A 27,426-nucleotide genomic window follows, 5' to 3' on the forward strand; every position below is an offset into this window, starting at 1 on the left:
AGAACAAAGATTGAGAGGCTTTGAATGAACTAAATTTGTTTGTTTGTTTGTTTAGGAAAATTATTATCAGAATCATTTCCTCCATTGTGATAATGCCACCTATGCACCATATCCCATACCTTTGGATAACATATGTAAAACGATGGGCTGGGCATTGAAATGAACTGTTGACCATTTTTAGAAAATTGGATTTTATACCCCCTCTTGTAGACCTATACCTCTAATAACAATAATTGGACTTGTACTAATCTTGAGTATATCTTAGCCCAAATATTTTTGTCAAAAGAAATAGAGACCTACATCTCTAAATTATATGAACATATACCTCTAAAGATTTAAAATCAAAATTTTAATATTTTTCTTCTAAAAACACTTTATCTCAAAAATAACAAGTTCTAAAAGATTAGACTGAGTTTTGTATTTTTTACTATATAATATTTAGAGTTTAAATATGAAAATTAAAAGTTATCGTATTCAATATTTCTGATTTAAATATTTATATTCGAACTTTTCTTTTTCAATACTTTTGGATTTAGAAAAGTTTCTCTTTTTGAAAGATTTGATTTGAATATTCAAATAGAAACTTCTAATGAGGGAAACTTCCAAGTAATTTTGTATTTTTTAGAGTTTAATTATTTTTATATTTTCCTAATGTGCTTAGAAGTATAGGACACATTGGTTGGATTCTTCTCCCAATTACACATACATTAAACTGAAGGCTCAAACAACTACTATTATGTATTTTGATATAATTGTGCAATAGGAGCAAGTGCCCCAGGGAGATTCGTCGTTATTGTTGGGGAAATTACTGCCCCTTCTTGCGCAATCGTTGATATGACCATCGTGCTTGGTGTGGAGGCGTTTGCTTCAGTCAAAGTCGCAGCGACGGGTGCCTCCACATATAGTATTGGATGGTTATTCTACATTGGTATTATTGTGAAAATTTCTTTGGCCACCTCCCTATGGGGGTCACCCCCAGCGAAAATACCAAAATACCCCTGCTTCGGAAGTTCATTTCCGAAAGCGTTTTTTTTTGAAAAAATTGACTTATTTCGGAAGTTCATTTCCGAAAACATTATTTCGGAAGTTCACTTCCGAAATACTGCGATTTCTGCAGATTTATCAAAACACTCCCCCTCCCCCAATCATTTACCCTAAATCAAAACAAAAAGTGGCAAAGGCGAAAATTTGTGCAAACAGAATTCCAAAGCTGCATCAAGGCTCCAATCACACTGCTAAACAACATTCAAAAGCCCTCAATCCTAACACTTTGTAAGTTTTGAAATTTTTAGATCTATTATTGAAATGCATGTTATTTAGGGTTTTAATTGCATAAATGATATATGGTTAGGTTGTTAGTAGTATTTAGGTTGTTTAGAAGCATTTTGATTTGGTTTGAAGTTTGGTTTAGGGGTCTGCCATGGAAGTTGCAGAAAAGTGTATCGCAGGGGTGTTTCGGAAGTTCATTTCCGAAAACACCTCCCTCCCAGTTTTCGGAAATGAACTTCCGAATTGTATCAGAAGTTCAAATTTTTTTGTTTTTTATTTTGTCTCGCATATTAATCGATTTCAACTGTTTACAGGAACATGTCAGACAACCAACAAGCACGCAGGACTGCGTCTTCTAATGAGGGCGCTAAGGGAAGAAAGGGTTCTTCAAAGAAGGAGGTGAAGGAGGTGAAGGAGGTGAAGGAGGTGAAGGAGAAGAAGAAGCTTTTGACTGGTTCTGCTTCTCGTCCCCAGGGAGTCCATGGCTCGGACGCGCAGGCTCAGCCTTCAGGCGTGATCAACGCGGATGGTTCTGATACTGAGTGGGATGAAGATTGGTATAATTATCTTCATTTGGAGGAGTTCGCTCGTCGAGAAGAATAACGTGTTTTTATTTTGTTTGATGTGTATTTTGTAACGCTCGTCGGGCAGAATAACATGTTTTTGTTTTGTTTGACGTGTTTTGTTTTGTTTTGTTCGGATTTCGGATTGTATCGCACAATGTTTTTGTATTGGATTTATCATGTTAATAAAAATACGTACTACTGTAAGTAACAAATGATGGAGGAGGTGTAACCGGGGCCGGAACATATGACGGAGGAGGTGGATGTCCGGAGGAAGAAGAACCAGAGGTACGTCCACCGCGAGACAAAGGAGCCAATCATTGTAAGCTATAGTTTATCATTATCATCTGGGGACGTCATTTCTAAAAAATCAAGATTAAAAATAATAAGATTTTTTCCCAATTTTTTGTAATGACGTCCCCTGATGATAATGATAAATTATAGCTTACATTGATTGGCTCCTTTGTCTCGCGGTGGACGTACCTCCGGTTCTTCTTCCTCCGGACATCCACCTCCTCCGTCATATGTTCCGGCCCCGGTTACACCTCCTCCGTCATTTGTTACTTACAGTAGTACACCTTTTGAAATTTGGAAGCCTTTTTTTCTCCCCACCACTTTCTCATCCCCACCTACCCGTGTTCAACAATATATATGTAACTTTAATTTTATGTAATATTATCGTTGTAATATTCACCCGATTAAATAAAGCGAATTGTTGTTGTTTTTCATTTTATTCTGTCCAGACATATTTTCGGAGGTTCATTTCCGAATTCTCCAAGGGGGGTGTGTTCGGAAATGAACTTCCGAAACACCACATTTTCTGAAAATGTAACTTTATTTCGGAGATGCATCTCCGAAATCAATATTTTATATTAAATAACACACGTTTTCGGAGATACATTTCCGAAAACACCTTTTTTAAGAAAATAAGTACAGTTTCGGAAATGAACTTCCGAAACAAGGGGTATTGTGGTAAATTCACCAGGGGTTGGCAAGAAGGTTAGGAGGTGGGTGAAGAAAAATTCATTATTGTTTATTGGATGAACCATTCTCTTTTATAAACAACTTTTGATTTTTAAGTTCATTGAATAATTGATGTATCTAGTTTAAATATAGTCTAAATACATTATTTATTGAGTGAAGCTAAAAGTCAAAATTTACTTATAAAAAATAATGAAGGGAGTATTCTAGTTGTTATACTTGTGTAATTTTTGGTTATCCTCCCACTCCTCAATTTCATACACACTTAAGACTTTGAGAAGTCTCATAAATGAAGAACTTACATGCAATTTTTTTTAATTCGCACAACAGTCCTATTAGATCCATGGTTTTAGGATTGGCATAATTTTTCTAAAATATGGTGCTTGAAAGATGCTAAGCAAAGATGTCATAACATTTTGATCTACTGATAGAGCTGAGTATAAGCTTACATTAAAAACCATATGTCCTGACAAATGTCGTTACATTCAGTACCAGAACATAAGTGCATGATAGTTTAAATCTTGACATATTTGGTTTGATTCTGTGATATTTCATTTGGATATATCTCAGTAATTTTTGCATATCAAGAAGATTTAATCTGGAACAAGTGAATCAAATCTCCAACACAATTAGAGTTTCTAAAATTGAATGATTGAGACATTTTAGTAAACTTGAAGATTTGTTCCAAGATTCAAAAATATTTCTCTGAAGATTTGTTGCAGCCCTCGACTTGTGGATCAAGTAATATATGGATAAAGTTTTTGAAGCCCATGGACTACTGAAGACTATTTAAAGAGAACCCTAGACCTAATGTGTTAGAATAAGATTTGGTTATGTAATAATACCTCTGAGTTTTTATGATAATAACAATTATGTGTGTATGAACAATTTTAGTACTCTAATGTTTGTTATTTTGAATATTTAACAAACAGGTTTTGAATCTGATGAAATGTGTTGCCAAGACATCAGAAGAGACCAAGTTCCACTTTTGAGCTACACAAGTTTTGATGAACAGTAGCAAACCACTTCAGAAGGCTCTGAAGTTGTGACTCTGATTCGCAATCAAAAAAATCAAGTTCTGAAGATCTAAAGACAGAAGTTTTGAGGAACAGTCTAGATGATGAAGACTTATGTTTCTAAAGATTAGGGTACTGAAGACTAAGTGTTTAAGATTTTGAAGACGCAGTTCTGAAGACTCTGAAGACTTGAATTTCTGATGACCCAAGGATTATTTTCTTTCTTCTAATTCATTCTTGTTAGAAGCCTCTGAAGTCCAATAAGATAAGAAGATAATGTTAACGTGGTACATAGTACATGGTACAAAACGAATGTTTCGCTCCACTACCATGAAAGGACGGACGCGTCTTATTATCTTGTCCCCTATGTATTCAAGTTGCCAGCTTTCTAGAATTTCTAGAAATACCCTCCAACGAATATTTACTTTCTTGGCTATAAATAGGCTTGAAGACCAAATGAAAAGGCTGCTAATTCACGATCTTACAAGACTCTTCATACACTTTCCTTAGTCTACAATTCTTGAAATACTTTTTACTATCAGCTTGCGTAGAAGCAAATCTATTATAAACAAACCTTTTTCAAATTGTTGTTTGATTGTTCCTTAAGGGACCAGTTGGTCAGAATCCTTGAGAAGTCTAAGATTAGTGTTTCTTAGAATTTGTACGTGAGTCACTTGCAATTAGCTTATGCATTGTAATAATCTTGAGATTATTGGATTAAGACCTTGTCTGATAAGGCAAAATCACCTTGGCGGGTGGACTAGATTAACTTGATAATTTTCAAGTGAACTAGTATAAACATACCATGTTCTTTCCTTCTTGAATATTTTACATTATTATCAATAGTAAAGAGAATCTGTTGTTATTCGAAAGGGGATTTTTTAAAGAAATCTTTTTGTTTTTAAAACCTAATTCAAACCCCCCATTTCTTGTATTTTCACACCTTCATAATGTAACTAAGTCTTTGACAATTGTAAAATTAGGTGAAGGATTAGATCTCTTAGGTTTTGAGAGTCTATTGTGTGTGTAAGTCACCCACATTTTGATACAGTGTGATAGACTAATTGTCACTAGATTGTTTGTCAAGTTATTGTTCTCACTCTTAAACTCTTAAGCATTTGAATTGAGTATTGTTCTCGGTTGAAGCTTTTAAGCAAGATCAAGTGTTTTGTATTTGAAGTGTAATCTTCTAAATTAGGTTGTTCTTGATACAGTCTAGGTAGAAGTTGCACAAGATAGTGATTAAGTGAGAAGTTGTAAACTATGATTGTTTAGGCTATGAATTAATATTGTCATAGTGGATTTCCCTCCTGGCTTGGTAGCCTCCGGATTAGGAGTTGTTGCACTAAAATTGGCTAAACATAAGTCAATTGTGTGATCAAGGTCTAAAGGTATATATCATCAAGAAAGAATGTCTTGTCTCTAATGAGATGTATGGAGTTCTTATGAAGATTTAAAAACAATTTCTATTAGTGTTCACCACATGTATTTAATTGCTTATTCTCTTACTTAGTGTTCAAGGAAGATGAAGTCAAGATGTCACACTAGAAGGTGCAACATCAGATGTAACGCCCCGAATTTAATTAATTATTTAATTAAATTGATCGAGGATTTATTCATCGGAATTAGTTGAAGTCGAGGTTTATCGGTATTATTATACAAACGTAATGGATTAATATGTTGATTTGAGCAGTTAATTTATGGTCAGATTAATTAGTCGGATTAGTCAGAGAAGTACAATTGCGAGTTAGTATTGTTAAAGTTATGGATCGATGGTAAATGTGGAATATTATTGGAAATAATATTTGGTTATATTGTGTGGCTATTTATTTACGTGTATTATTCGGATTAATTGAGTAATTAAAGAGATATTATGAATTGGGCCTAAGTGGAAAGAATATAACACAATGGATGGGTTATGGGTTAAGCCCATTAGTGATAATGATAGTAAGAGTTAGGGTTTTAGAGGTTTGGCCTCATAACTCATTTTGTGGAGAAAGAAGAGAAAGAAGAGGAAGCTATGACATGAAGAGGAAGAGCTCCATTGAAGGAAGTGAAGCTTTTGCTAAGGTAAGGGTGGGGTTCTTACTCTCTAAGGGTTGGCATGATAATGTTTATGGTGGGTTAGATTGTATGTTATTCTCTATGGATGTGTGAGTTCTAAATGTTAGGTTTTGAGTGAAATCATTTGGGTAATGTTGTATATATTGATGGAAATGATATGTTATAATGCTTCTTATCATGATTCTATGTGTGGGTTCTGAATTGTAGTATGATTGGTGGAAAGAATGGGAAAACCTAACTTTTGGGATTTTGGGTGAAATTCATAGATTTGCATGATTAATGAGGTTTTGATGATTATAGAGGTCCTTATGTGTTGTATATATGATATGTATGGGAATTTCGTGTGCAATTTTGAGCTAGAACATGAATTTGGGTGTCGGGATGAGAAGGGGGATGTGCTGAACGCGTACAGGAAAATGTTCCTGCACTGCGATCGCGGCGCGAACTGAGTAGTTGGTAGGCTACTTCCTTGTAGTTCGCGGCGCGTCTGTAGGGTGGCGGCGCGATTGTAGGCAGATTTGAGAAAAATTCGAATGTGTGTAACTTTTGATCCGTAACTCCGTTTTAGGCGCCGTTCGAAGCGTTGGAAAGCTAACACAATGAATTATACCATGATGCAATAAAATGATCCATATGATATAGTTTCCTATTATGTTTATTAGGATTAAGTGATGAACTATGTTGTGTTAACATATGAAGTATGCTCTTTGCGATGAATTGACATAATTTTGTTGTAGTATAACTTGATGTATGTTTTCTTATGATGATACAATGTTATTGAGATGATGATAAGTACCTTCCTTATGATGAATGAGATAATTATGTATGTGATGATATGCATGATTAATAGAGATGTTGTATACTATATGCGATTAATTGTGCGTATTTGATATGTATGAGTCGACAATGATGCCATGCGATGACTTAACAATATATATGAAATTGAATATAACGTATTATGATGATTACTTGAATTAAGGAATATGATGAATGTGTTGATGTTTGTTGTTGTTGTGCAATATGATGAATCGTTGATGTTTGTTATAATATGATGAATTTGTGGTTGTTGTTAACATGATGAATTTGTTGTCGTTGTCGCTAGTACGTGGAAAATGTTGTCGTTGTCGTAGACCCTATGGTCAATGTTGATAAGTTGTATTGTGATGTATTTTGAGGTGAATTATTGTTGTATGATGATGCAACATAGTGACGTGATTGTGAAGTGATGCATTCTTATGAATGATGATGATTTTGTTGTTGTTGAAGTTCGACATTATATTGATAATGTTTGATGGTGATTTAGACGATGTTGTGACGTATTAATTATGTGTGTTGTGTTTGTGTGGATGTTACATTTATTGAGTCACATCCATTGCATAAAGAGACGGTGGCCTTAATGGCAAAAGCGACGGTGGCCTTGATGGCAAATAGCGATGGTGTGCCCAATGGCAAATTTTGAGACGGTGGGAGTTTTACTCCAAATGGTACCACATGCATTTGCATAAGTCGAGTCACATGTGAATTGCATTTGAGTCTCATTTGATTATGTTTATGGTGATGTGTTGACTTGATGATGAGATGTTTATCATGATGTGTTGGAATCTTACTTGTGAATTGCATATATTGTCATGGTTGAATTGTTAACATTGTTGCCATTTTATAAGTTGATTATGTTATTTGAATTGTCGAGACGGTGATATGTTGTTGTGACGTGATGTTAGTATAATTGTGAATTTGAATATGTTGTCTTAACTGATTAATGATATTGCTGCCGTTTTGAAAGTTGTATTATATTGATAAGTTGTTTTGCGATAAAAATCGTTGTAAGATGTTATGGGATGCGAAATGGTGAAATTATGTATGATCTATATCTCCTATATTATTTATCATGCATTCCTTTATATTGTGAGATGTCTCACCCCTTTGTTGATATTTCCCCTACCATGGGAAATGGGCAGGTACTCAGGATTAGTCGTGGTTGTTCGAGTTCGTTTATGTGAAGTATTTATGTTGCTTTATGGCAAGTCGAGTTGGTGTCCATTGCTCTGATACGTAGCACTCAGGGGGATTAGTCGTTATTATATGATTATTGTATTCCATGATGACATTTGTGTTAAGTTGAATTGAAAGGTGTTTATAAGTTTAAGTTGTAAGAGGTGAATGAAGTTTTGTTCCGAATGCTATGTATCTTTATTAAATGCAATATAAGTATGTTTGTTTGGTTAAGTCGAATTGTGACATCCCATCGTTTTGGTGAATAATTTTTAAATGCACTCTGATTTTCGCTTATAATTGCGGGGTAGATTATGGGTGTTACATCAGACAGTTACAAAAGCTATAGAATATATTATAATGTATTTGAACATTCTAATGCGAGGCAAGTATCTTGGTGGATAGAAACAGGTATATTCCTTTTCTTTTCTGATCTATACCAAAGGAAAATTTATCATCTGAAAAGTCTTCAAAGATTTTTATGTTTTCCTTGAAAGAGAACAAGGTATGCTTCTGAGTTATTATGCTAAGAGAAGCACCTTTAGTAATGTTCAACCCGATGTAGAAACATCATCTCGGCAAGTGGTTACTCCAGAAATTATGAAAAAGGCTAGCAGACACTGATTAAGAAAGCTCTCAAGTAAATGAAATTTTATCTAAAAGGGAGTTCATTATTTGGAGTTTATTTTAGTCTGGAATGATCAGTAGTTTCGGAGATGAAGTAACTAATGATGGTGAATCTTGGAGTAAAATAAAACTTTTGGCCAAGTCTAATGAATATGGTATGAAAGGATGATGTTCTGGTTGAGAAACAATCGCGTCTCTTGGATCAAAATTTATTTTATCCTGGTCTATCTTTAAAGATTGCTACATTACTGAAGAAAGATGTATTTTCCATTGGGTTGATTACTATAAGTGTACAATGTCAAACTGAATGTCAAGACATTGTTATGTGACAAGCTATTGCAATCAAGGTACTCAAGGATTTAACTCTGTCCATAGAAACAAGTCTTTGGTTCAAAGTCATCATTATGTTCGGAGTCTTGCTACAGGAAAATACTGACACTTCTAAGATTGGCATGTCTAAGAAGCTACATGAATTATTTTTATCATAACTTGAGGGGCAAGTTACATTGAAAATATGAGGGATAATTTTGGAACTGCACTGCTGAAGAATTATAGTACTAGCTATTTGGTCGGTTTGTCAACTATATGCCTTCATCTTATGATATGTGCAATCTCTGAAAAAGCATTTCCAATGGCATGGAGAATGTCATTTCAAATGTTGTAACATCTTTCAGCAATCAAAGCTTGGAAAGTGAGAAAAGCTGATAAGAAATGTGTCTCTCTCCTGTGGTGAATGGTGCACTATTACTAAGATTGACTTTATCTTCTTCCAAAAATTCTCTCATTGACTAGACTGTTGTTACAAGCAAGGTTTCGTTACAAACTAGGTAACTCTCCTTGTATTTAAATGCTTAACAACCTCACATTCCTCACAAACAAGGTTTCAACAATGAGCAAATCTTCCAAAGATACTGGTTTTAAGAAGGTTCATCTGCTGGAATCCAAGAAGGATAAAGGCAGTGATCCAATGAAGGCTGGGTTCGACATTGTAACAAATGTTAGAACATCTACTAGAGCATCCAGGACAAGGAAAACATCTCTAACAAAGATGAAATCCTAGAAGAAGAATCAAGTTCATCTACAAGATTCAGATGTTGATGAAGACTGGGTCAATTTCATTGACTCGAGAGGGAGATTTGGATAGCTAATATATGTTATCTGTTTTTAAAAAATATATAAAAAAGGGTGTGTATTTTCTGTTTGTTTCTTTTGTGTTTGTAGTCTTTTGTTTCCCTTGTTTTTTTTTGGAGACCCTTAGTTTTTGTCTCTTTGGGTCTTTTTTTTTTCTTTGTTAGTCATATGTCTTTTTGGTACTATTATTCCATCCTCTAATTATTGAGTCTATTTTTTAGTCCTTTTTTGTTTGTCTTGAATCAATTCTTGCTTGTCTTGTCTTTTTTTTGTGTCAGTTTCTTTTTATTCAATTTTTGTCAATTTTTGGCTAAAAGGGGGAGAAAAATGTCATTGAGTCAAGTGTCAAAAATTGATGAATGCAATCATTTATGGGGAGCATGAATGTCTGTCATGTGAGTCTTGAGTCTAAGTTTGTTTATTTGAGTTTGTATGTTCCTACTTCTGGTTCTACTTCTATTGTGGTTGTGTTTGCACAATGTCATGTTGGATGCATGGTTTGAAATTGCAGACCGCAACCATGTTGCGGCTGCAATATTACGGTTGCGGGTAACAAGGCATCGCCAATAGACCGCAATTGTGGTGTGAATGGAAATCACACGCAACGGTCGCATCACCACCGCAACAGAACAATAAATAACGCATTATAAAGGTGTTTCAACCGCAATGGACCGCAACATACACTTGATTCAGTTTAAAATTATTCTTAATAAAACCAAAGCAAGAAAATAAGAATCTTAGATAAAAACTGAAAAGTATCTAACCTTTCAGAAGAATCTCAGACATAAAATAGAATAAGAATCTCAGACTCATACCTTTATGTCATTTCTCTGCTTTTCTAATATTCCAAATGAATGAAGTATTTGTATTTAACTTCATTTGCTCAATAACTTTCATTCACCACTTCATAACTTCAATCAATATTATCTTAGTTCAGAATTTCATCATTTTCTCTTTGTTTCATTGTGTTTTTGAATTCAACTTGAAGCAAGTTTCTCCCTTTCCTCTCCAACTCCATTGTAAGTTTCTCTCTCAGTTAATTCATATATTGTAATAGTTTCTCTTTACTTCACTATGTGCTTGATTTTTTATTTTCAATTTAAGAAAAAAAATTGGTCATTGTTGTTGTTTACTTGAAAGATTAGGGAAAGAAAAAGAGTAATGAAAATGTGGGTGTTGTTGTTGTTTAACGTGTAGGAAGGAGAAGAAAGAAGATGATAGAAAATAACAATTTAATTTCTTTATGTTGTTGTTCTGTGAACCCTATGTGACAGCATGTTATCATTTATTTCCAATTTAAAAATGTGTGGAACATGAAAAGCCACGTTGGTTTGTTGCCAAATATGTAAAGCCACGAATATATGAAAAAGTACTATAGTTTATTTTTAATTAATTTACTTAAATTTTGGCTAAAATTTAGGAAGGAATTTATAGAGGGAAATAATTTTAGGTTAAAAATATGGTGTGTGTAGAAAATAGCTCAAAACAAATAAAAATCTTGTAATGTTAAGATAATTTTAATTTTTGAATAATGTATTGCTTTTTTACATTTAGTTAATTATGTTAATGTTAAAAACATTTTTAAAAAATTGTTAATTTTTAGTCATCTAACACTTAAATTTTTTATTAAAAAAATTATCTTATATTTTTGACAAACAATTTATATTATGTTAGTTAATTTTTGAATAATTTACTTCTTTATTTATATTTATTTAATTTTAAAAATATTATTTTTAAAATTGTTAAATTTTAGTCATCTAACACTTAAATTTTTTTATATAAAAAACTACTAGTTTGTATACCCGTGCGAGGCACGAGTTTAAATTTAGTATGATTGATTTCGATCAGTATGACTATAACGAAATTCAAAATAACTATATAATGATTAGTATATTCACGGCTCGCACGGGATAAAAAGATTCAATATAACTTTATACATAATAAAAACATTTACTCTCATTTCAAACATTCAATAAAAAGTATTTGATAATTCATTTATTTTTCGAAAATATTGACTTTTGAGATAGAATTTTTCAAATATTAAAAATAATTTTTATTTATTGACTCAAGTTTTAAAATTAAGAATTGTTTTTAACAAAGATACATAAGATTCATATTGTATGAATTTACATTAACAAAAATATCATACGAATATAAAATTCATTTATTATACATTTACATTTATTCATCTTTCTTATAAATATTTAATACATAATAAAATAAATTAAATATATAATTGTCCATTTGTTTTTTTCATAAGAAAAAGTTGTGATTTCTATACATCATATTATCTTACATTTTTTTGTTAAAACAAATATAGTATAAATGTTACTCATTTTAGAGGACCCATTCACCATAGAGTCTCCACGTTATTTTTTAAATCTTTTCCCTTTGAGTTTGATTTTTTAACTATATTTTATTATAAATAATAATATGTAATAATGGTATTACAACCATATTTATTTTATTAAATCTATGGGTTAATCTGTCAGTGTAACACAATTAAATTCAGATCTTTTTATATATAACTGGTAAACTTTCGTTTAAAAAATTTCTCAACTTTTTAGTCATCATTTGTGTATCATAACAATCGTAAAAAAATTATTTAGTTTGTATTAAATAAAATGAGATCTTTTTGTATCATATATTTTTGATTATATTAATCAGTATACATTTTTGTCTAATACTAATTATAAAATTACTATTGTCAAATTTAATACAACATTAACGTCAAAATTAATAATATATTTCCTTAAATAAGTGCATTATATGTTTTTAATCTATATTGATTTATTTTTATGTTTTGCATTCTATTATCTACTATTTAAATAAAAAAGATAAAATTGACTTCATCATTATTACTGCCTTAAACATTTTTTTTATATGACCGGACAAATAATTATGACTTTTACAACAAAAATGGTTAGTCAAAAAAAATTTATTTCTTCTATTACCATAGCAAAAACTTTAATAAGTTATATGAATTTAAAATTAAATTATCTTATAATTTTTTAATGTAAATAATAAATGAGAGAAAAATATTTTAATAAATAAATAACTCATATGCTGCTGTAATATTAAAATTAATTATTAAAATTATTTATTATTCAATCCGTTTTATATTATTTGTAGTAATTGAGCTTCTCATACGGATTAAGAAAATGTGATAAAAAAAAGAAATAGAACTTCTTTTTGTTATATTACCCTTATTTTATTTATTATTCTTTTGATTTTTATAAAATTCATTAATATTTAAATATTGTCATAATTCATAGAATGCCAAAAAGATACATTGAAAAATGATTTGTTTGTTTAACGTGATAAAAATTAGAGCGAAATCGTTATAAATATTTTTCCTCCTAATAATTAAAATTTTTGATCAAATTTTATTTTATAAATTTCCCATTAAATTGATAATGGACAATTTCCCATAAAAATAATGGTTAAATTAGATTAATTGGAACATAATAAAATAAATATATATTAACTTTTTCCTTTTATACCAATTATAAAAAATTCATCTCTGTCTGTAAGGTGTCGCGTGCCCATTTCCTCTAATTCTCTCCCTTGTTCTCTCTACTATTTAACAATCAAAACATAAGTAAAATACCCTCAACCCACATAAACCCTAACACAATCCATTATATAATTTTAATGTTACAATTACATGGCTTGATGCAGATGAAAAAATTAAAATAAGACAACAAAATCGAACGAAACAAAAAGGAAAAAATTTAGGTACGTCTTCTTAATTTCTCCTTGATGATGGTGTTTTTGTGATGGTGTTGTGGTGACGTTTCCAACCACGACAAAAAGAGGATTTATGGTGAATGGTTGAGCGGATTTGGATTGGTTGATGGAGGATTTTGGCAGAGGTTTGTTATTAGAATTGTAGATGACTTCAAGGAAGAACAAAGTATCATTGATAAGAGATTGTTGAGATTTCCAATAGTGAAACTAATAATAACAACTTCACGTGTTTCAATCAATTTTTATTATATAAATAATTAAGTAAATATAATCAAATAATTAAATAAATAAAATAAATAAATAAGAAGTAATAAAATTTACTATAAATAGAATGAAAAGAAAATGTTAGAATTCATGAGGGAGTGACACTTGTCAAACTTGCCGAAATACTCCTTTTGCTTTATTATATTAAATGATTTTATATTTTTGATAAACAATTGTCTTATGTTAGTTAATTAATTAGTTTTTAATAAAATGTTGGATTTTATTTAAATTTTATACTTATCACTAATTATTTTTTATATTAAATTAATAGGTGTTATTAAATATACACAATGCCGCCAAGAGAACAATTACCTACAAAAGTTTTGGATGGTGCTCCAAGTAATGATATTGGATGGTATTTTGGAACGCCAGAACCCGGAAGTCGCAACAATGTCCGTTGCAAACTTTATAATGTGGCAGTAAAAGGTGGCATTACAAGATTGAAGTAACATATAGCACATATGAAATGACAAGTTACAGGTTGTGCTAGAGTAACAACTATGGTTAGAGAAAATGTGATGAAACCTCTACTTGATTCAAAAGCAAAGAGAAATTATTCTAAAAGAAGAAAAGAAGAATTTGAAGAACGTTTAAGAGGAGATGTTGAAGATGAAGATGAAGATGTGGATACTCTTATTGATGATCAATTGGGATATGCAACACAACAAAGCCTTAGATCACATCAAAAATAGGAAAATATGCAACAGTTCATACGAGAAACAACAGGTTTTGAAAATGTATACGAACATGGCGGAAGCTCTCGTGTTAGTGTTAGTGGGGCTGAAAGGCCAGAAGATATCTCTTTTCTTTGAGATCTACTAATATTGATCTTGTTAGGAGCAAAAGCATGAAACAACCAAGAGCTAATAAAGGCTTTTTAAATACATGGAAGAAAATTCCTAGAGAGGTTGTAAGCAAATTTATAATTTATGAATGTTTGCCTATGAATTTATCTATCTCTCCTTGGTTACATAATTTGCTTTATACTGCTTTTGAGGTTAGAAAAGCCAAATGCCCAACTCCTTATGAAATCTCAAATGTTTACTTAGAAGTTGAATATAAAGAAATGTTGGAGTGGATAAATGGTATGAAAATTTTTTGGCAAGAAAGAGGAGCAACAATAATGTGTGGTGGTTGGACAAACAGCATCAACCATACTCATATTATGAATTTCTTGGTATATTGTCATAAAGGTACTGTGTTTTGGAAGTCCGTTGATGCTTCTGATGTTGATAGTAGAAACACTGACTACTATTTTCAATTTTTGGATAAAGTTGTGGAAGAAGTGGGTGAAGAGTATGTAGTTCAAGTGGTAACAGACAATGAAGCCGCCTTAAAAGCGACTGGTCAAAAGCTTATAGAGAAGAGACCCCACTTATATTGGTCTTCTTGTGCTGCTCATTGTTTAGATCCTTGTTTGGAGGATATAGGAAAAAATAAAAGCATACAAAACTTATTAAGTGAATCAAAAATGGTGACAACCTTCATCTATAACCATACGTATAATGTGAGTCTCATGAAAAAATATACTGGTGGTAGAGATATTGTTTGTCTTGGTGTTACCCGTTTTGCAACACAATTTCTAATACTTCAAGCAATTGTTAGACAAAGGGAATATCTTGAAAACATGTTCAATTCTGAAGAATTTAGAAAAACAAAACATGGTAAAGAGAAGAAAGGATCAGGATATGAAGCAAGAAAAATTGTTATGAGTAGGGACTTTTGGAGTAAGGCCAATGACATATTGAAAGTATTTGAGCCTATTGTAAAAGTTTTGAGACTTGTGGATGGTGACGAGAAACCAACCATGGCTTTCATATATGAAGCCACTGATCGAGCAAAATAAGCAATTCAACAAAATTCTCGTTATCATTCCAAATATAATGATATCATTGACAAACGTTGGAAATTCATGCACTCTGATCTTTATTCTACTGGTATGTCAATATATTTTATAGTTTTAATTTTGTCATGCAATTTAAATTTATAGCATCATAACCTCAATAAGTTTTTATAAATATATATTTTTAATATAACTAATAATTTTCTTTTTTTCTTTACTTAAAAAGCTCAATGGTGGAAATATCATGGTTCATGTGCTCCTGAACTTCAACATTTGGCTATGATAGTTCTCAGTTAAACAACCTCTGCCACAAACTGTGAAAGAAATTAAAGTATATTTAGCTATATTCACACAAAGACAAGAAATAAATTGAAGTACAAAAAATTGCATAAGCTTGTCTTCACACATTACGAAATGAAGTTGAGAATGAGGGATAAATTAAGGAAGAGTCGGGAAGAAATAGAAGCAAGTTTTGATCCGATAAATCGTGATTATATATTTCAAGAAGATCCGTTATCTCAATGGATAGAAGAGAGGGAAAATCCATTATTGAATGGAGTTCAAAATGCATAATGGTTGCCAATAGTTGATACAGATGATGAAAATGTTGATGATAATAGTGAATCTAATGATAGTGGTGGTTTAAGTCCACCAAGCGGTAATAGTGGTGATGGGGGTGGTAATGAAGTGGATAACAAAAGTGGAAGTGGGGGCAGTGATGATGAAGAAGAAGATGGCGAGCAATTAGAACTTGATCCATATCATAAAACACCACCTAGTTGTATGTGTTATAGGAACTTGAATGATATGGATCATTCTGACAACTCACTACTTGACACAAGAGTAAATGTGTCACAATCTAGAAGAAAGGGGAAATTAAAAAAAATTCTCCACTTGAAGATTCCTCCTCTTCTAGTATTGCTCATAGTTTTAGTGATTTTGGGATTGGTGATTCTTCACAAATTAGTCAACAATCGTATCCTCCTGTTTATCGGTATCCTTATTTCAACTCCTATAACCAATATCCTAGTGATCAAGCTCCTTCGTACTATCAACAATTAATGAATTATCACAATCCTTATCATCAACAATCAAATGGTAATTTTTTTTGTTATGTCTTTGGACAAGATGATAGTCAGAGTGAAAGTACATTTTATGCTCCTTCACGTCATTCCACTATGTGGTAGCAAGAGTCATGTAAGTTACATTTTCAAACATTGATTTATATTTAGTAAAATATATGTGATGGAAATTTTTAATATTAGATGCAATTTAAATGTACTAATTAGGAGTTTCATCTTCTTTTTTTGCAGTGAAGACATCTCAATGAGATAAAATGGTGTCGTTATTCACAATCAAGATGGCAACATAGGACATTAATATATTTGTGTCTCTAGATCTTTTATTTAAAATAAACTGTAACTTATTTGTATTATGTACTTTAAAATTACTTTCAAGGTTATGTTTATCTAAATAACTTACAAGAATGGTTATGATAATGCTTGTTTCATTAGACTAAAAGTGAATTAAAACTAATGTAAAATTATAAATACAAGAAAAATAAATAATTACAATAATTTTAAATTTTTTGTTAAATTTAATGCGTGTATAAAATTATTTCACGCCGCAGCGGTCGCAATGCGCAACGCAGTGACCGCAATTTCAACATCCGCAACCGCGACCGCAATTTAAAACTATGGTTGGATATTCTAACATCCCGTTTGTGTATTATGGTCTGAGTTATGAGCATAATTGTGTCTTGTGCGCTGAGTTATGTGGAATTTCACCTAGAAAGTACAAGATGGTAAATTGGAACTATGTTTTAGGGAGAGTATCATTTATCTTCTTTCCCATGTACAAAGTTTAAATGTTTAGCATGTAGCTTGTGTTTGTGTAACTGCGTTATTTTTTATACATGTTTGTGCAGTTTGGTCTATGGTTGATTTAGCCAAAATTTGCCAAAGGGGGAGATTGTTAGATCCATGGTTTTAGGATTGGTAGAATTTAGCTAAAATATGGTGCTTGAAATATGCTAAGTAAGATGTCATAACATCTTGTTCTAGTGATACATGTGAGTATGATCTTACATTAAAAACCAGATGTCCTAACAAATGTCGTGATATTCTGTACCAAAATATCAGTACAGGCTGGTTTAAATCTTGACAGATTTGATTTGATTTTGTGGTATTTCTTTTGGATATATCTCAATAATTTTTGCAGGTCAAGAAGATTTAATTTGGAACAAGTGAATCAAATCTCCAACAGAATTAGAGTTTCTAAAATTGGATGATTGAGACATTTTAGGAAAGTTGAAGATTTGTTCCAAGATTCAAAAAGATTTTTCTGCAGATTTCTTGCAGCCTCAGCTCGTGGATCAAGTAATATGTGGATAAAGTTTTCGAAGCCCATGTGTCATACCCCAATTTTGACGCTAAGATTACCCATTCATTTGCATTCTAATTATTAATTAAGATCACAATTTTAAGGTTTGTTCTTTTGGCGTTGTGCTTACCTTATTTTTAGGATGGACCATCAAACACCTATATTTTAGCTTGTATATATATATATATATATATATATATATATATATATATATATATATATATATTACACTATCCAAAATACAAAAAAATGTCTTTGTCTTTCAAGGTTTTTGATGTAAGGTAGGTGTTGAATCAAGTGCATCCACACCTCTCCTAAAATTAGGGTTTTGAAGGTGATTCTCAAGCAACATGGTATTCATGAAAGATAAATGACTTGTAGTTCAAGAGAATCTTCCCCATCATCATGGGTCATGTCTTAATCATGTCTCCACTTCATTTGGTCATCTTCATCTCAAGATTGTATGGTTTGATTCATTTGGAAACTTCATAGGTTCATGTGTTTATTTCCATGTCTTCTTCATAAGTTTCATCAAACTATGAACCTCACAATCAAGTGTGATTCAAGAGAATATTTTTTCAAGGTTATATGTACCCCCTCATGCTTTATCATGCAAGAAAGGTTCAAAGGATTCCAAGTTGATTCAAGAAGATAGACCTAATTGGACAAGTTCTTGATTCTTTGATCCAAAGGGTATAACTTTCTCAATTTTCAACATTTTTTAGTGCTTATTTTTGCAAAATACTCTCCTTGACATCATCAACAACTTCTCCTCACAAGTCAAGAAGAAATTTTATGAAGAAAGTCATCATTAGTTAGAAGACATTACAAGTCTCCTTTGAAAGTTAAGGAATTATGTACTGACTTCAAAGGATCATAACTTGGCCAATTTTCATCATCTTGAACCCATTCTTTTTGCATAGTAATATTGAGTGAGTCTACTTTGATCCATCTTAGAAGTTTAAAAGCAAAATATAAATGGAAGATCATGTTTGTAGAGAAAACGTTATAGGTCATGGTTGGATGCCTAGGGTCTAAGGCACATCTTGCAAGCAAAACTAACCTTAAGGCCAATTGGTGCAAATTTCACTTTCTCCTGCATCACTTTTTTTACTTAAGCTTATTTTTATATTCTCTAAAACTTTCATGTTGGGACTTTTGGCAAATTCAAGCTCTAAGATGCACTTTTGGCATATGCATCAAGGTGTTTGATGAAATGACTCCGGGCAAATGTCATGTGTAATACGGTGGGAGAACTGGCTTTTTTGTTTTGTTTTTTGCAAAACATATTACGGTTAGCAAGAGTCGCCATCGACTTTTATTTTATCCAATTAGAAAAGACAAAAAGAACAGGAAAGACCTTTTTAAAGATTTTGAGTTCGAGGGGTAGGTTATACAGAGGGAAGGTATTAGCACCCTCTGTATCCATGGTTATCCATGGGCTCTTAATTTCTTAGCTCACTTTTGTTTAACTTGTTTGAAGTGTAGTGTGTGTTTTAAAAAACATTTTTTTGTAAAGAATTAACTTTGTAATAGTTCTCGTATGAACATATACAAAGTATTATCTTGAAAGATGTTTTAAAAACGAGGTTTGAAGAAACCTATGACTTTGTAATGATTTTTGTACGAATGTATACAAAGTGTTATCTTGAAAGATGTTTTGAAAAACATGAGATGTGAAAAGTATTTGAAGATTTGAATTGGTTGTGAGCAAGCAATTAAGAGTTACTTACCCTAATTTGTAAGGTCTTTCTTATATTTATAGCTTTCTTTGAGAGATAGTACTATCCATACCATTAGTGGGGAGGTAATCCTATCTATTGGATGTGAAGGGACAAGCGTATGGCCATCAAATGGTCGTAGAAGGCAACTTGTAGGAATATATTAGCATTCAAAGGGATTATCATCATTTTCGTAGGCAGCTCGACGGACAAGATCATATTTCGTAGGCAACATCGAAGGGTCATCGAGGGACTATGATCTTTATATCGAAGAGTCTATGATGATTTTATTCAAGGGAAACCTTGCCAAGACATCCCTACATTCGAGGGACTTGACCATGTAATGGAAAGGCAGCAAGAGAGGGTTACCTTAAAGGTGCAAGTGTGAGAAGTGTTTGATTTCAGTTATTTAATCTTGATTATGGTTAACTAACGTTCAGTTAATTAGTCTTGCCATACACACCCTAGTTACTAGCAGTTATAAGAGTGCGGAAAGTAAATTGCGGAAAATAAAGTCCTAAGCTATTACATGGCTTTGGGAGAGATACATAATAGGAGGTGCGGAAAGTAAAGCCCTAATTAAAACTATTACATCCCATATACAATTACATAATTAAAAAAATGCGAAAAGTAAACCTAATTAGCTATTACAAACTCGAAGCAATTACATAATTACAAATAAAGGTTAAATATACAACACCCCATGTAATATTAGCGAGTTTGGCATTAGGCCCCTGTAAAATAATTTTTTTAAAAATCCCCTTGCAATTTCCAGATTCCCTCAGATACACCCCTAACTGCCACATTGCAACGAAGATTCTCTCTAACTGCCTACGTGACAGTCCACGTGGTATTTTTTTTTAATTTTAATTTTTTTAAATCTATGTGGATTTGTTTAAATCTTCTTTTTTACCTTTTTAAATTATATACTATATTCTATTAAATATATATTATTATATTTTTCTTTTTCAGAATTTATATTAATTAATATTTTTCATTTTATTTTTAATCTTAGAAATTGATTAAACAAAAATTTGTTTTGAAACATATTGGGCTTATGGCCCATTTACCCTCAGCCTATTTACAACTTAATGTCCTACGTGTGTGTTTGCTATATAAGCACTAATATGTTTCTCAGACAAACGGATGTGGGACTAATAGTGTAACACCCCGATATCCACTGCACGCATCATCCGTGTCGGTCAACCGAGCATGTTACCGGCTTAATCAATAATCCCCCCTAGGTCCGCTTATCGGCTGCCCAGGAAATATTGTTTTTGCCTACATATTCATAGCAATTCCTGCTACCACTTGAGCTTTTTTAATGTAACACCCCGATATCCGCTGCACGCATCATCCGTGTCGGCCAACCGAGCATGTTATCGGCTTAATCAATAATCCCCCCTAGGTCCGCTTATCGGCTGCCCAGGAAATATTGTTTTTGCCTCCCGCAGGAATCGAACCATGTACCTAGGGGTTAAGTACATATTCATAGCAATTCCTGCTACCAATTGAGCTAGTAGCTCAATTGGTAGCAGGAATTGCTATGAATATGTACTTAACCCCTAGGTACATGGTTCGATTCCTGCGGGAGGCAAAAACAATATTTCCTGGGCAGCCGATAAGCGGACCTAGGGGGATTATTGATTAAGCCGGTAACATGCTCGGTTGGCCGACACGGATGATGCGTGCAGCGGATATCGGGGTGTTACAAATAGTATTACTTTTTCCACTTTATTCTTTGCAACAAAACTGAGTAATCAAGCATGTAGAATGTAAATCTATTCATCTCAGCCTCATCTTCCATCATAATCATACACGCATGGAATAAAAGAAGAAGGAGAAAAATATACAACAAAAAATGAATATATGCATGCAAGAGCATAAAGTAGCTCTAAATTGGATTAAACACTTATGTGATTGAATAACAGCTCTATGCACATAGACGTGGTTTAATACAAAGCAAACACAACTTCAAATCTGCAAAGTAAAACATAAGATTTAACTTCAACTTCAAATGATAACTTACTCTCATTTTATAGCGATGCATCTTTCAGATCGAGACAAAATAATGATAATCGAGTATAACAAAGAGCACATGAATTTATGTCAAATGATAACTTACTGATAAATGCATTAGGAAATGAAGTCATTGAAAATAAAAGCTTTAGATATGGATATTCATTTAGATTTATAACTAAAAAAATAGCTTTTACGCTGATGAAATCAGTTTCACAATTTGGATGCTGGTTTAGGAACTTAAATCTTTGAACATCGGTACATCTTCTCACATATTACTTTTCTACTATCTACTACTAACCTTAACCATGTCTCTTCTTGTGTACATTTTATTTTGATGAAATTATAATACTACATTCCCATCAGATTTAAAGACTGGCTGATATAGAGCTTGCTAGGCTGAGAACCTCAAATGGCTATGTATCACCTCCTTCACTCTTAAGGGGCACGAGTCTGTGATATTTTCTTTTTTACTTTAACTAGTGGTTCCACTTTGTAACTATCTTTTACTTTTGTGTTATTCTTATCTTACACCCTTATGAGTTATCATTTAAGTGGGGGCTCAAGTGAGTAAAATAGTTAAGTTTCTTTTCAGCTTTTGGTTAGCGCATGGCTGGAGTTTCTTTTTGTTTTGTTTTTTGAAGAAATGTATGATTAGAGGTATGAAATTGTTTTGCAGGATGCTTGTGTATAAATACGTCAACAATGGCAATCTAGAACAATTGTTGCATGGAGATGTTAGACCTATAAGCCCTTGGCCATGGGAAATACACATAAATGTTTCTTGTTGATGAAAAAACATGGGAAATGGTGTATTAAAATCCCACATAGTTTTTTAAACAAATAACATTAGTGTATATAAAGCAAAACCACATGTTATTTGTTGACTTGAAAACAGACTGAGAGTAATGGACTGAATTCTCATTCGATCTAAAAAATTTATCGGTCTTAAAGGCCCAGATAATATTTTAATAATAGATTTTCATAAAAATAATAATATAAATAAAAACGTAGAAATATATAATATTGATAAAAAATAATTTCTTAACTAAAAAAAGTGATAATTATTAATTAATATATATTATTTTAAAAAAATATAATAAAATATGACGTGGATTTAAAAAAAATACCACGTGAACTGCCACGCTGGCAGTCAGAGGGAATCTTGATTGCAATGTGGCCATCAGGGGTGTATATGAGGGAATATGGGAATTTCAAGGGGGATTTTATAAAAAAAACTTTACCAGGGGCTAAAAACAAATCCCCCTAATATTACGGAGGACTTTATATATTTAACCCTACAAATAATTAAATATGCCAATAAAATCGAAGAATCGAGAAGTGGATGAAGATTAGAAGAGAGGAGAATGGATTTAGGGTTTGAAGAAAATAAATCAAGGTTAGAACTAATTAAAACCTATTTCTCATCAATTAACCTAATTACTAATTAATTAAATAATTATGTACAATTAATTTAATTAAGAAATCCTAATGTCTAATTAAATTAAATTAGTGAAACCCTAATATTTAATCGAGACATAATTAAGAATAGTTACGAACCATGTTGAAAATTATATCAATTAAATCCTAAAAAAGAAAATAATTATTTTTGTATTTTTATGATTTTTATGATTTAAACTAAATTAAATGAAAATATCCTAATTAAAAAAATTAAAATATTAGTGGAAAAAGTGGTTAGTTGATTAATTAGAAGACCTAATCCTAATTTTGGTGATTTTTACCTGGTTAGAAAATAGTTAAAGGTTAATTAAAATTAAAATAAAAAGAAAAAGAAAGAAAAAGAATGGAGAAGATGAGAACTCTGGTAAAAAAAAGGAGTGAGGGCGCCTAGGATCGAGCCCAAGACCTCTTTGTTATTAGCTTATCCACGTTACCAACTGAGTTGCCATGTGTTAGCTGATAATGGAATGAATAAAAAATACTAAATATTAAAATATGAATTTGATGGTTAATTCAATGCAAGAATCCAAGTGGGACCCTTGGGATGTTGACTGGCGAATGATAACGAAGGAAATTGCCACGCGTATAGTCAGACTGTCAACCCCACTATTCATTGTCTTCCTCGCTTTGGCTCCAGAATTTGCTACGAAATGGCGGCGCTTTTGCTACCAATTAGCTACGATTTTTTTCGTAGCGAAACCTGCAAACATTAAACCTTGGAAAATACAAATCAAACAATAATTTTAATAGCCCAGATCACCTAAATAATATGCTACGAACTCAATGAAAGTGTCTTTTGGGATTGAATTGTCCTATAAGTATGAAAATGAACGAGATGCTTCGTCATGCCCTAACCATGGCGTTTTCTTATACCTGTTCCAAATCTTCAAAATGATGGGTCTAATCGACTCTACACAACATCATGGACATGAATATATGAATGGAAATCATTTAAAGTGCCTGTATTTGAAGTTTGGAATTTAAGTTTAAGAGCAAACCGGTGAGAGATATATGAGACCTTTTCACGTGTTTCAAGCTTCAAGGAGGATAGGGATGAACTCCTGGGACCTTTAGGAGGATGATTGAATGCTTAACTTTGACTGAAACTTGCTGGGAAATATTTTATATCATGCCCAAGTTTGGAGAAGTTTTTGAACTCGAAACCCTAGCCTCCTCTTGCTCTATTTTCGTTCTCTTATGCTGAGCATGTTTGTCTATATATATGAGAAGGAATTAGGCTAGCAAGTTTGGGAAGAGATCATTTGTTTGATTAAAAATAATTGATTTGATTTCTTGCACAAAAACTTTCTTTTTTAAGATCCAATCTTTTTCCATGCTCTTTATCACGTTTTTCTTTTTTTTTTTGGCCCTTGGATTGATTTTGAAACTAATCATGACTTGGCAAATTAAATTTATAATCTCTTAATATTTAATCATGGTTTTATTTGATTTAAATTTTAAATGAATAAATTCAAAGATAATTTAAATAAAACCATAAAATAAATAAAAATTAATTTATGGGCCTTTTATAAGCTTGCATTCACATGGGTAACTCCAAATTATAGGCCTAATGCTCAAAAGTTCAAAATTCACCAATTAGGGTTTCATGCCTTTCTTGAATTTCACCCAGTTTCTGTCAACCATAACTCACTCAATTTTTATCATATGGAGATGATCTTGTACTTTTTGGAAAGCTCAAGATGTCTACTACAACCCTCTTTGGAACATCTTTTGCATTTGAAGAATTTATTCAGGTGATATTGGCTTTGACAAAAAGTTGGCTTTTTGTGGACTTCTAGAAGGACCTGTAATGTTTTGGTTCCTATCTTTTAATTGAAGCATATCTTGGGCTTGGACCCAACATCAAAGTTTTAGGGAATATAATTTCCTTTAGAATGAGCTTTGGGGTTGGGGGAAAATGATGAAGTATGTGAAATTTATGCCTGGTCAAAATTGGGTTGACTTTCCTTCAAAAATAACCAAAAACCCTAATTTAGTAACTTTTGATTTTTGTTGAGTTTTGAGATGAATCGTGATCAACCCTTGATCAAATGATGAATATGACTTCAAATGATTGATGTTGACCAAAAATCTTGAGTTTTGACTGTATATTGACCATAATTGACTTTTAGGTCAACATAGTCGACTGTTGATCATTTGAGTAATTGACTGACCAATCTTGCACTATGAGGCTTGAAACTTGACTTGGAGATACTTTGAGACATATGAGATGCTATGAGATCAACTTGGGGCCTTGGAAGTTTAATTTCCATTGAGAGAAGAAAAACCCTAGTTATGGGTCCATTGCTTAAGAGGAGTGTAGTCATGTTTGATTCTTGAATAGCCTTGAGCAATTGGAGATCATATGAGCTTGAGGAAACTGCATGAGTCAAATTATTTTGAATAGATGAGGGAAAATTTGAGGGTGCAACACCATGATTTTACCTAAGTTGCCAATAGCATATCTTTCTCCTCAATTGCCTAATTGATCCCATTCTTTTTGCATCATGTTTTATGTAATGAGAAGAGTATTTGGCTCAAGAAAGATTGGAAAGCGCACGAGCCAATTGTTAGAGGCCTAAGGTTGAAGTGAGCTTACCAAGATTGTCATAAATTCATAATTGCTAAATTTGGCTAAGTGTTTTATGCATCTTTTTCCTCCACTTTGAGAAGCTATAACTTTTGATGCAAGACACCAAATGCAACCTTTCCAAGCACATTACAAAGCTTGATTCCTCGGCTTTCCAAAGAGCCCAAGATTGTATCATAAAGGTCCCTACACAAGTTGCCCTATGATGGTGAAGTTGGTACATTGAGGCTGAAGAAAGCTCATGATCAGTTTTTCAAATCTCCAAATTACTCAAAATTAATCCAATATGGCACGCGTTTATTCTTTTAAATGTGATTAGCAACTTCCCAGAAGTAATTTAGTGCATTAAAACACAATAATTTGTGGAGTTTTGATCACACGAAGTCACATGTTTGACATAGCATCGGGCTCACGTGAATTCACTCATTTCCAATTCCTCTGGCATGTATGAGCTCACCAATCACTTCCTCTATAAATAGAGATCATCCCCCATTCATTTCACTCAAGCTTTGATAGCCAATTGACCCCTGCTAAGATCCCATTTGAACTCTTAAGCTTGAATTTCATTTTTTCTCTTCCACCCTTCAATCACTAAAAAACTCCATTCAGTTAGCTTCACCAACATCAAGTGACATTAACCACATCATTTGCACCAAGAATCGTGACCTGAATCAAGCTCACCAAGTTCAATTTCACAGCTCTAAAGTTGGACTTCTACAGGTGAAATTCTTCACCAATTCTCTTCAAATTTATGGCTACAATGTGTAGCAACCTGCCCTAAAATTTTAACTTAGAGAGTCGCCACCTATTCTACCAAGGCGAATAGGAAACCTTTAATGGTTAAGAGATTAAGGGTAAGATACTATATTCGGGTTAAGGGAAGGTGTTAGGCACCCAAAACCCTTTCCTAAAGGTTAACATTACAAAGATAAGGGTTATGGCAAAAAAAAATAAAGAAAGGTGGCAGAAAGTTAATAGGGTTAAAGCTTAATTATGGACATGATTAAGATTTGGAGGAGGGGGACTCGCCTTGTTGCCAAGTGCCTACGTATCTCCTTAGGGAGAATCAGAGTCAACGTAGTTCGGGGAAGGGTTGTACGCCCTTAGAGTTGAAATTTGATTTTGTATGGGTTTGGAAATTGTTTTAAAGGCTTTTTGAATGGCCTATCGTAGTTTTGAATAAGGATGAAAATCCGTAGTTTGTTTTGAAGTGTTTTGAGTGTTTTAGATTTGGGCGTACAACACTGGTTTTAATTTGTTACCGTTAGTTGCGATAATCAATAGGTTTGATTACCATGGCTAATGGATTAAAGGGAGGATTGCTAACCACTATAATCGATAGATTGATTATCGCGAATAGCAAATGTGCGTATTTTAATTATCATTACCCCTTATAATCGATAGATTCGATTACAAATAATAACGAATTTTATAAAGGGAAAATGCTAATCATCGTAACCAATAGATTTGGTTACAACCATTTAGCAAAATAATATGTATTTTAATTTGTAGGATTTGATTAATTAAATTAATCGATTATTAACCATTGCGACCAATAGATTTAGTCGGAACAAATAATAAATAAAAATCCTAATATTTTGATACTTTGGCCAAATGGGATTGGACGAACCCTAATGGTTAATAAGGGTTCCTAGGTTTTCTGTGATTTAATACCTATTAAAATTTAATTAAACAAATTACTCGAAATAGTTGAATAATCGGGCATATAATCAGGAAAATAAATCCTAAGACT

At 32.4% G+C, this 27,426-nt stretch overlaps 1 protein-coding gene across 1 annotated transcript; it reads left to right on the forward strand.

Moving 5' to 3' along the window:
- The first annotated feature begins 13,947 nt into the window (after nt 1–13,947).
- On the forward strand, nt 13,948–15,503 carry LOC131614710 (uncharacterized). The gene is made up of 3 exons (XM_058886269.1): nt 13,948–14,102; nt 14,660–14,742; nt 14,851–15,503. The coding sequence occupies exons 1-3, from the start codon at nt 13,948–13,950 to the stop codon at nt 15,501–15,503; spliced, it is 891 nt and encodes a 296-aa protein (XP_058742252.1).
- Nucleotides 15,504–27,426: the final 11,923 nt, after the last annotated feature.

The sequence above is a fragment of the Vicia villosa genome, linkage group LG6 (genome assembly GCF_029867415.1).
Source record: "Vicia villosa cultivar HV-30 ecotype Madison, WI linkage group LG6, Vvil1.0, whole genome shotgun sequence".
Lineage (NCBI taxonomy): Eukaryota > Viridiplantae > Streptophyta > Magnoliopsida > Fabales > Fabaceae > Vicia > Vicia villosa.